Consider the following 11,627-nt stretch of genomic DNA (forward strand, 5'->3'; position numbering starts at 1 on the left):
TGATAGCGTGTAACAGTGTGTCACAACTGTCGAAACCGGGGCCTTGCAGTAGAACTCTGCAGTGATGGAAATGTGCCACGTCTGCGCTGGGCGGTGTGACAGAGCCCAAGGCATGGATGGCTACCTTGCCCCTCCCCCCTGAACTATGCAGGAAGAAAGGAAGGGAAGAGAGGAGCAAGAGGAAGGGCAAACATCCCCCTCTGAGCCACTGTGCATGTCTATTCCTGAAGTCAGGTCGTCGCTCGTTTACACACATTCCTGGCTTACCCTAGAGCTCCTGGAGGCCAGATGTCCTCTCCATCTTCACACACACGAAGGCCAGCAGAGGCCAGGCTTAGACTGATCACTCAACGTGCCTGTTGAAACATTGTATGAATTGATGCCCTCTGCTCTAATCCTCATTTTCAAAACTATCCTTCCAGTTCTATTCTGGGGATAAAAGGTCAGAGCCCGACACTGTCTCCGCCTCCATTCTCAAGCCAGATGGGGAGGCAGGAACAACTGGGATCCCTCCCCAACCCGAGTAGGGATTTCTGACCCAGCTGTCACACAGCTCTAAGGGAGCCAAGGTGACCGAGGGAGAGGCCAAGAGAGGCAGGAAGAGTTGGCAAAGGAGTGGTAGAGAAGGAAAGGAGGCTGAGCCGCCACGGGGGACAGGAAGGGGGGGAGCTGTCTTGAGATTGGCGCCTGGTGAGCTCTGCCCTGCCCCCTCCATGCAGTTTCCCATGGGCCCCGCCTGCATCTTCTTAAGAAAAGGCATCGCTGAGAAACAGCGGGTGAGTCAGGGGACAGTGAGGGAGGATGGTGGGCAGGGCAAAGGGAGCTGGGATGCGGGGAAGAGAAGGGACAATAGGGGAGCAGGTGGGGAGAGCATGAACTGAGAAGGTAGAAGAATTCCAGGGAGCATCATGGGGACACGTGGGTCAGTAAGATGGGTGAGGGTGAAATCAGAAGTCAGGACCAAAAGGTGGAAGATGAAGGAGAAGAAAAAGAAAAAGGAAAGGGGAACTAGGATGATGTCATTGTTGATGATCATTATCATTCTTTTCTTTGACTCCCATAGTGATGAAGGTGGTGATGATTCTGGAGGTGCTGATAACAATAGATGCCACTTTTTTTTTTTTTTTTTAAAGAAGATGTTGGGGGTAGGAGTTTATTAATTAATTTATTTATTTTTGGCTGTGTTGGGTCTTCGTTTCCGTGTGAGGGCTTTCTCTAGTTGTGGCAAGCGGGGGCCACTCTTCATCGTGGCGCGCGGGCCTCCTCACTATGGTGGCCTCTCTTGTTGCGGAGCACAGGCTCCAGACACGCAGGCTCAGTAGTTGTGGCTCACGGACCTAGTTGCTCCGCGGCATGTGGGATCCTCCCAGACCAGGGCTCGAGCCCGTGTCCCCTGCATTAGCAGGCAGATTCTCAACCACTGCGCCACCAGGGAAGCCCAGATGCCACTTACTAAGTCATCGCTGTGAGCTCAGACTTGTGCAAAGGGCTTTGCATTCCTGATGTCACTTAATCCTCAGAATGACTCATGAGGTTCATAATACTTTCATCCCTATTTTACAGACTGAATACTAAGGCTCTGAGTCATGAAGTCCCTTGCTTTAAGCTTATACAATTAGTAAGTGGCAGAGTCATGTCTGTTGGATTCCAACGGGCATGATTTTTTTTTTTTTTTTTTTTATGCGGTACGCGGGGCTCTCACTGTTTTGGCCTCTCCCTTTGCGGAGCACAGGCTCCAGACGCGCAGGCTCAGCGGCCATGGCTCACGGGCCCAGCCGCTCCGCGGCATGTGGGATCCTCCCGGACCGGGGCACGAACCCGCGTCCCCTGCATCGGCAGGCGGACTCCCAACCACTGCGCCACCAGGGAAGCCCCAACGGGCATGATTTTAATTGTTAGTTTTTAAGATCATGAGAGAGAGAGAAAGATTAAGAGAGATTTGGGGAGAAGGGGATAGTAAGAAAGAGAAGCTGGGGGAAAATCTCCAAGGATAAAGGGAGAAAAGGGGGTGACAGAGGCCAGGGGTTGATGGAATTTTCCAGGTGGTGTGCCAGGTACCCAAGCCTGACCCTTCAGTTATGTCCAGTGGGTGGTGGCAACAGGAAGGGTTTTAGGAATTGGTCATGCTGGCAGTGATCACCCTGCCTGGGTGCCACTGAACAGAGCTCCCGCAGCCAAGGGATTCTAACCGTGGAGGCAGGTGGAAAAACAGCCAGTGGGGTATAGTAGAAAGAATTCTGACCTGGCAGCCAGTAGACCTGCATTCAAATCCCAGCTCTCAACGCACCTGAATTTCTGCATGACCTCAAAGGAATGATTTAACATCTCCCCGCTTTGGGAGGGGATCTGCCACTTATGAGCTGTGTGACCTCAGGCAGTTTCCTTAACCTCTCTGTCCCTCGACTTCCTCTTAAATAAGATGGGCATGATATTTGGCTCTACCTCAAAGAAGTTTAAATGAAATGATTGTGGAAGCCTGGCACAGTCAGCAAACTGAATATGTGAGCTGTGATTCTAAGTCTGGCTTTCTTCATCTGGAGAAGAAGGGGATTGGATTCCGTGGCCTCCAGGACCCATTTCGGCACAGCAGGATGGATGTCTATTTGGGAAAGGCAGGAGGAGAGAGACCAAGATTCAAGGATGGGAGAGAGGAAATGAGAAGGGGTGAGGAAAAACAGGAGGAAGAAATAGCCGTGGAATGGGAGTCAGGAGATGGGAGAAAGAAGGTGAGAGGGGTAGACGGGAGCAAGAAGGGAAGAGAAACAGGAAAGGATGAGGATGAGATGTGTTTCAAGAAGTGAATGTGGATCCCTGATTCTCTCTCCAAATCCCCTGCCCCCTGCATTCCTTTCTAGGAAAGACCACTGGGACCAGATGAGATTGAAGGTAAAGCTCTCTCCCCTAAATGCCCCCACTTTGCCATCCACCCACTTACCTGCTCTCTGTTCCTTTGTGCATTTCAATATAAACCCCTTGACATGAAAATTTTACATCACACTCTTCCCACTCAACTGTGATTTTGTGGCAGTTTAAGTACTTCCCCAAGTGTTTAGAAACCATCCCCATGCCCAAGTGTCTCAGAGACCCACAAATGATGCCTGAGTTTTAGGGTGAGTCCAAACTTGTTGTTTTTTTCTCTTGGTAGTTTCAAAGTTTCCCATAACTTCACCCAAAAATGTGAAGGACTTCACTGCTGTCGTTTAGTGGTCTCAGGAACTATTCTTTTTGCTAACACATTTCATACATCACTCCTTTTAAAAATTTTTATAATGTATTCTTTTTTGAAGAGTCTTTAGTCAGTGCCTCATTGATAGTTTCAAGCGATGCTACTCTTCCCCAGTGACTGTTTCAACTTCCCCAAAGTTCTTCTCTCTTAACTTTCAGAGCTCCGGGAAGCATTTCTTGAGTTTGACAAGGACCGAGATGGGTTCATCTCTTGTAAGGATTTGGGGAATCTCATGAGGACAATGGGTTACATGCCCACGGAGATGGAACTGATTGAACTGGGCCAGCAAATCCGCATGAACTGTGAGGCCAGGGGGTGGGAGGAATGACTGGGTTTAGGGGAGGGCTAAGGGTGGAATTGGGAAGGATATATGGAGGTTGAGAGTAGAGTTGGAGATAGGGAGGAGGGAAGAGGGGCTAGAAGTCTGGAAGGAAACAGTTCAGACTCTACTTAGGGAGGCAACATTTGAAGTGGTTAAAAGCGTGACTTTTAGGGATAGATTTGGGTTCAAGTCCGAGTTCTGTTATTAACTAACTGTAGTCATATAAGAAGTGGAGTTAGCCCCCACTCTTGAGTCTCAGTTTCCCCATCCACCCAGTGAAGATGATATCACTCCTTACCTTGTGGGATTGTAGAAAGGAAGGGATAAAGATGTTAATACAGGTAAAGGCTTAGCCTCTAGTAAATGCTTATTAAATGTAAGTTATTACTATCACCACTAAGATTCGTCAGTGGAGGGCAACATTGGAGCTGTATTTGATGCTGGAAACAAACTTGGAGTTGGAGCCTAATGTTGGTGAATAATGTTACAGAAAAGATGGGTTTTTAGATGGAGGCAAGCTGATTTTGTCACGGAAGCTGGGATAAAATTGCAACGGGGTTTGCTTCTGGGCATGTTACTGAGTAAACAATGCTAAATTCAAGGAGGTGATAGTATTCATATCTGGAAGGGATTTAGTGCTCATTTAATTCATACTCTCCCTTCTCCAGATCTGCAGATGAGGGAACCTACATCTGAACCAATTAAGAGATTTTCTCAAGGTTACACCAACAGTCAGTTACTTCCACCCTACGGCACCCCATCCACTCCTGTTCAGATGAGAGGGACAAGAGGGCATGAGTTGGCTAAGAAAGGAAGCTCTTAGAAGGCAGAGCGATCAGAGCAGATCTATTTCTTGAACAGAGTTGAAGGGCAAAGTGAGGTAATGGAGGGTTGGGGGTATATGGAATCTCACTAGACCTGCCTCTTCTGTCCTCAGTGGGTGGCCGTGTAGATTTTGACGATTTTGTGGAGCTGATGGCCCCCAAATTGCTTGCAGAAACAGCTGGGATGATTGGTGTCCAGGAGATGCGAGATGCTTTCAAGGAAGTAAGTTTCATAATGTTGGAGGTGGTTGAGGGAGACCCAAGAGGTCTATGATTAGCCATTAACCATGGACAGAACCCACCAAAACCAGTTATTTTTTCTAACTATGGTGGGATTTATAGGGAAGGAAAATAACATATTTCAAGCACCTGCAATGGACAAGATCCTCTACCTATTTCATCTAATTTTGTCCTCACAAGTAACATTAGGAGTAAGTAGTCATGTATCCCAATACTACATATGAGGAAACTGAGGCTCATGGAAATTGCGTACCTTATCCAAGATCCTGCAATCTACAAAACACACGCTAGAACCTCTAATCCTCATGCCTGTGATAGGAAGAGGGAATCCAAGAATTTGAGATCCCAGAAAGAAGCTGCAAGACATCGTCTGGTTGAAACTACTTGTTGTAGGGATGCTTTAAAAAGATGAGATCCAGGGAGGGTAAGGGGCTTGCTGAAATTCACTTAGATTCCTTGATAAAATGCTCTTCTCTCTCAGAGAGCTTTCAACTACGTGAGGCAAAAATAAAGAAGAGTATAGTGTTGGGAAGGGGACACCCTAGAGTCAGGCAAACATGGGTCCAAATCCCAGGAAGATCTCTACCTACTAGCTGTGTGGTTTTCTGTCTCAACTTCATGTAAAGATCTAAAGCTACATCGTCCAATAGAACTTCCTGTGATCATGAAAATGCTCTGTCCACGGTGGTAGCCGCTGGCCTGAAATGTGGCTTGTGTGACTGAGGAACTGAATTTTTAATTGTATTTAATTTTTAAAAATTTTATTGAAGTATAGTTGATTTACAATGTTGTGTTAATTTCTGCTGTACAGCACAATGATTCAGTTATACATATATAGACATTCCTTTTCCTATTCTTTTCCATTATGGTTTATCACAGAATATTGAATATTGTTCCCCGTCCTATACAGTAGGACCTTGTTTATCCATCCTTTATATAACAGTTTGCACCTGCTAATCCCAAACTCCCAATCCTTCCCTCCCCCACCCCCTCCCCCTTGGCAACCACAAGTCTGTTCTCTGTGTCTTCGAGTCTGTTTTTGTTTCATAGATATGTTCATTTGTGTCGTATTTTAGATACCACATATAAGTGATATCATATGATATTTGTCTTTCTCCTTCTGACTTACTTCACTTAGTATGATAATCTCTAGGTCTATCCATGTTGCTGCAAATGGCATTATTTCATTCGTTTTTATGGCTGAGTAATATTCCATTGTATACACATAATTGTATTTAATTTTGATTAGTTTCAATTAAATTAATTTCCATTTGTATTCAATTGAATATAATTTCAATTCATTTGAATCTAAAAATGAATACTCAATGCAATTATCGGAAAACTTTCATTTGGAACAACTTGGGTATGTGCAAATCTACCTTTTCAACTATATACTTCATGAAACCTACATGCAGGTTTCTGATGTTATTTCTGTTATATTCTGTTATTTCTGATAACATTTAGTGTCTGAATTGAGACGTGCTGTGAGTATAAAATACACGCTGGATTAAGATTTAGTAGCTTAGTTTAAGTATCTTTGGAGGGTAGGTGTGTTAACTAACCATGCTAAGGACATACTAAGTAAGTCCTTAGCATGGTATTATACTAAGTCTTATGAAATCCAGTACACATAAAAAGAATATAACAGCTTTTCAGTGACTGTGAAGCTGGAGAGATCCCAGCCAGGAGAAGGACGCTGGGTAAATAAAATGGTTTGATCTCAGAAAAAAAAAGAATGTAACATAGTTCATTAATAATTTTTAAATTGATTACATGGTTAAATCAATTTTTAAATTGCTTACATTTAAAATTTTTTTAATGATATATTAGATAGATTAAGTAAAATCAATTATAAAAAATTAATTTCACTTGTTCCCTTAAAATTTGTGTATGTGGCGGTAGGAGGCTGTTAGAAAAATTTTAATTACCCATGAGGTTCACATTGTATTTCCTTTGGGCAATGCACTGCTCTAGGGAAATCACACCCCAGGATTAGAAAGCAGCAGGTACAAACACTGAAAGGCAGGAAGGCATGTCTGAGGAAGAGCAAGAAGCCCGGAGTACTTGGAGAGGCATGAGCCAGAGAGAGTAGCATGAAATAAACAGGAGTTGCTAAAGGCAGGACCCCATCCCATAGCAGTTTGCGAGTCACGGAGCGGTGTCAGGAGTTTCTTCTGAGTGGGATAGGAAGCCACCGGAGGACTTTAAGCCAGGGAGGGACAAGATCTGATTGGTGTTTTAAATGAACACGAATGCCAAGTCCCAACGTGTGGAGGACAGATTATGTAGGACCACAGTGGGAGCTGGAAGACCAAGTAGGAGGCTGTCGCCATAATCAGGCACAAGGTGATCGTGGTTTGAACCAGGTTAGTTAGCATCGATGTAGCTGGAGAAGGGCAGTTGGCTCCCAGATACGTTTGGACATAGAACTTATGTTCTAAGACTTTCTAGTGGATTAGTTAAAGGTGTGCAGCATAGAGAGGGCTAAGCATGGAGCAAGGAACGAGACTCCTTGAACCTGCCTTCGAGGAGCTTTTAGAGGATAACGTGCAAAAGCTCTCAGCTGAGTTTTGTTTGTTTGTTTTGGCCATACCACGTGGCTTGTGGGATTGTAGTTCCCCAACCGGGATTGGACCCAGGGCCACAGCGGTGAAATTTACAATGATTTACAATGTCGTGTTAGTTTCAGGTATACAGTAAAGTGATTCAGTTTTATATATATATAAATGTATAGATTCTTGTTTTAATATATAAATGTACATATTCTTTTTTTTTTCATTCCCTTCCATTATAGGTCATTACAAGATACTGAGTATAGTTCCCTGTGCTATACAGTAGGTCCTTGTTGGTTATCTTTAGCTGAGTTCTTGACTCACAGTAAGTGATTAATAAACAGTGCTATTATTATTATTATTGTGGTCATTGTTGCTAATATTATCCCCTGTGCTCCAATTCAGTTTGATGCCAATGGAGACGGGGAGATCACCCTGGGAGAGCTGCAGCAGGCCATGCAGAGGCTCCTGGGAGACAAGCTCACTCCCCAGGAGATCTCCGAGGTTGTCCAGGAAGCCGACATTAACGGAGACGGCACCGTCGACTTTGAAGGTAATGTTGTATAGGGGTAGCCACCCCCATCTCCCCAGTGTGATTTTTTTGCAAGTTGGCCATTCCTTCTCACTCTTCCCCCAGTTTGAGGTTGGAGGAGGCGGGTTAGATTTTGGAGGTGTTTGTTTCATCCCTTTCTGCCCATGTCATTTCCAAGAGCTCAGTGCCTCTCACCTCTCCTTTTTTCTGTCTTGGCCACTCCTTGGAACACCCTGTCCAGAAGCCCATTCCTACTCCACCTCTCCCATCCCTTCTTTGTTCCCTGGATGCCTTTATCATAGGAAAAAAAATGTCCCATCAGAAGGAGATTAGCCTCTGGGATGCTGGGGTCAGATTCATGGGTTTCAAATTCAGGATCACCTCTTACTAACTATGTGGCCTTATCCTAGTCGCTTCCTCTCTTTTAGTGTCAGTTTTCACATCCGCAAAATGGGAGTAAAGATGCTACCTTTCTCCCCAGTTTTAGAGAAAAACTAAAAGAAATCATGCACTAAGGACCCCTTGCTGTCATTGCTCATGTCCTGTCTGTAAAACCCTTTCCTCTTTCCTCTGGCTAAGTCTTAGTTATGCCCCTGGTTGGGGCCCCATCTTTCTTTCCAGGCTCGGGATCCCTCGGTGCTCCGGTAACACCCACGCACGCCTCTGCAGTGATACTGGCACGTGACATCACAATAGCTTCCAATCGTTGATTGCCTGTTTCCTTCTGAGGCCACAGACTAAATCTTTCATCATTATACCCCAATTCCTAGCAGAGCGCTCAGCACATGTGTTTTGAGTGATTGGATAAATGAGAAATATTGGAGTCTTGAGCGGATGGGGGGGGATCATTTTTGTGGGAGACATCAATAGGGCACGTCAAGTTCCCATCGTGACATTCTCTGGTTCAAATTCTTAGTCTGATATTCAAGTGCATCCATGATGCTGCCCCAGTTACCCACCCACCCAGCCTCTATCTTCTACAACCACTCTCTGAATTTTTATGCTCTGATGTACACTTGGTACTGCTCTGTGTTCTCCAACTTCTGTTCCTTTCTCCCTGATGTTCCTTCCACTTACCACACCTTTCCCGTGTTATCGATGCATTTTCAAATCCTATCCATCTCTCAGGAGTTCATGCCAGTGCAACCTCTGCTAAGATGCTTCCCTTCATCCTTATGTGGTGTAGTAGTCCCAGCTGTGAAGACTTACAGGGATTTTTCTCTTCCTCTCCAAAGGAAGTTATGACTGCCGACCTTGAGTTACATTTGCCTCCTGGGTTGTGAATTTCTGTGGGGCAGAGGGAGCTTCTCTAACCCATCTCTGCAGTGAAATTCCCAGCATAGAAACTTAGTAGACGTTTGTTGCATGGATGCCTGCTGGATCTAGCCAGGCTCAGGTGCAGAGCAGGCATCAATGAAAATCTGGGAGAGGTACAATGGTTTCAGGAAATAGTTCCTCCGGCCAATCACAGGCAAGGGAAGGACAGAGGGGCCTCGAGACCTGGGTGGGACCAATAAGTCCACCTGACTTTGAGTCCTAGCAAAGTCATGGGTTCATTCCAGGGTTCTCCATTCACCATCCACGTGATCTCAGCCATGTTGGTCAACCTCACCAGCCTCGGTTTGCTTATCTGTGAAACGGTACTTACCCCTCCAAGATCGGTTGAAAAGTTGAAATCAGAGACTCATAATGACAATTTATTGAACACCGACTGTGTCTTCTAAGCATTTTATTGTTTAGCCATCTTAAAAATCATAGAAGGTAAATAGCAATCCTATGATTCCCATTTTGTAGATGAAGAAATCAAGGCATAGAGGGGTCAAGTTATTAATTTCCCAAAGATCACCAGTGGTTCCTGACACATAGTAAAGGCTGGAAAAAATAATGGCAGGTACTCTTACAAATAGGTACCTCACTGAGGGGGGAGGGATAAATCAGGAGCTTGGGATTAACATACACACACACTACGCTGTATAAAAGAGATAAACAACAAGGACCTACTGCATAGCACAGGGAACTCTGCTCAGTGTTCTGTAGTAATCTAAAGGGAAAACAATCTGAGAAAGAATGAATATATCTGTATGTAGAACTGGATCACTTTGCTGTACACCTGAAACTAACACAACATTGTAAATCAACTCTACTCCAATAAAAAAATTATTTTAAAAAGCAAATGAAGAAAAAAAAAAAACCAACAAAGGGGTGCCTCACCAGAAATTTTGGTTTTGCAGAGTTTGTGAAGATGATGTCTCGTTGAGGAGGTTCTGGAATCCCACGTCACTCTCCACCTGGTCAACGTGGATCAAGCCCTAGCGGAGGACCACATCCCCATGGGCCCTCAAAGGAGAGAGGGTGGGAGACTGGCATTGCAGCGCTATGGATTGAGGTTAGACTAGAAACGATAGCTTTGGCTATCGTAGGGGTTAGATGGGGTAGGAGTTACATCTCTGGAACTGGTTTAAGACGGAAGAGTCTGCGTGTGGAAATGTGAACAGAACAGTCTAGTTGCCGCTCCCCAAATTCCAAAGACTAATGACATCTTTGGACTTCACGTCATCCTAAATCCCTATAACCTGCCAGAGTCTCTTCCCGCAGTTCCTCTGGGTTAAAGTCGTCTTTTCCCCTGTTAGACTCAAAGAGTTCAGCACAGAGTCTACCATTCCCCCTTCTTGCTTCAACTGCTTCAAATCTCCTCAGTTTCTTTCTCTCAGTAGAAGGAGACATGTCAATCATGAGGCTAGAAACAGCGTTCCTGATAAGACTGGGCATGGAACTGGTTAATTAAAGAGGCATCCAAGTGAGATTACCGCCCCACCCCCACCCCTCCTTGTTTTCTTGGAAGCACAGTCTGTTTTTATCTCTCTAGCCTCCTACTTCCTTCTCCTTGTGTCAGATACTCAGGCCACTGAATTAAATCACAAATCTGGATTATCAAGGTTTAGAGCAAGCTGATCCCCCAGGGAATTAATCCCCCTCGAAATGACATCATGCAGAGAGAGAGGATGGGTTCTTCCAAATCCTAGGCTCAGCCGGTCCCGCAAAGCCATTCCTGGGAGCCCCCTGCCTCTGCGTGGCTCTGCCCTGGGCTGCTCAGGGAGGTTGCCTCTGTTAGATTCCATCCCTCACCTCCTGACCCTGATCTGTGCTGGGAAACTGGAAAGATATATTCCTCCTTACCTCTGCCTGCTAGCAGGACACTTCAGTAACTCAAAGGTCCTCCAAATAAAGAGTTCATTTGACACCTTCCTCCGAGTTTTTCTCAATTTTGAAGTCCATTAAGTAGACGTAGAGAATGGGTCACCTGGTTCAATAGCCTCCTTTTCTAAAATTTTAATTTAAATTTAAACAAGTGGAACCGGGGCTTCCCCGGTGGTGCAGTGGTTAAGAATCCACCTGCCAATGCAGGGGACACCGGTTCGAGCCCTGGTCCGGGAAGATCCCACATGCCACGCAGCAACTGAGCCCTTGCGCCACAACTACTGAACCTGCGCTCTAGATCCCGCGAGCCGCAACTACTGAGCCCGCGTGCCACAACTACTGAAGCCCGCACACCTAGAGCCCGTGCTCTGCAACAAGAGAAGCCACCGCAATGAGAAGCCCGCGCACTGCAACAAAGACCCAATGCAGCCAAAAATAAATAAATTTATTAAAAAAAAAAAAAAAGCAGGGGTTGCATTCTTTACTTTGTTCAAAACAGTGATATGGAATTAACCATCTCTCGGCCCTGATTGTGTCTGTATATGTACTTTTGGCAGAATTTTGCCCCCATTTATATGTCTTAAGCATGTTTGGGGACTTTTTTTTAATTCTTTTTTTTATGGCCGCACCAGGCGGATTGTGGGATCTTACTTCCCCGACCAGGGATTGAACCCATGTCCCCTGCAGTGGAACCGCAGAGTCCTAACCACTGGACCACCAAGGAGTTCCCTGG

The 11,627-nt window shown here is 45.4% G+C and overlaps 1 protein-coding gene across 3 annotated transcripts; it reads left to right on the top strand.

Moving 5' to 3' along the window:
• Positions 1–83: 83 nt before the first annotated feature.
• CABP5 (calcium binding protein 5) lies at positions 84–11,319 on the top strand. Of its 3 annotated transcripts, XR_010939132.1 has the most exons (7): positions 84–776; positions 2,856–2,886; positions 3,385–3,528; positions 4,486–4,595; positions 7,570–7,717; positions 9,928–10,082; positions 11,102–11,319. XR_010939132.1 is itself a non-coding variant. In XM_067719617.1 (6 exons), exons 1-6 carry the CDS (start codon positions 714–716, stop codon positions 9,951–9,953), a joined length of 522 nt encoding a protein of 173 aa, XP_067575718.1. In that variant the 5' UTR covers positions 84–713; the 3' UTR covers positions 9,954–10,935. The 3 variants fall into 3 exon arrangements, 2 of the variants coding, with proteins under 2 accessions (XP_067575718.1, XP_067575720.1); XM_067719617.1 differs by lacking the exon at positions 11,102–11,319 and having other exon boundaries at positions 9,928–10,935; XM_067719619.1 differs by lacking the exon at positions 11,102–11,319 and having other exon boundaries at positions 3,385–3,438; positions 9,928–10,935.
• Positions 11,320–11,627: the final 308 nt, after the last annotated feature.

The sequence above is a fragment of the Pseudorca crassidens genome, chromosome 20 (assembly GCF_039906515.1).
Source record: "Pseudorca crassidens isolate mPseCra1 chromosome 20, mPseCra1.hap1, whole genome shotgun sequence".
Lineage (NCBI taxonomy): Eukaryota > Metazoa > Chordata > Mammalia > Artiodactyla > Delphinidae > Pseudorca > Pseudorca crassidens.

Bases quoted from the DNA above. Each gene is read 5' to 3' on its own strand.
- CABP5 (XM_067719617.1), top strand. From the start codon at position 714: ATGCAGTTTCCCATGGGCCCCGCCTGCATCTTCTTAAGAAAAGGCATC. The intron at 4,596-7,569 runs GTAAGTTTCATA...GCTCCAATTCAG, and splicing joins TGCGAGATGCTTTCAAGGAA to TTTGATGCCAATGGAGACGG. The intron at 7,718-9,927 runs GTAATGTTGTAT...TTGGTTTTGCAG, and splicing joins CGGCACCGTCGACTTTGAAG to AGTTTGTGAAGATGATGTCT.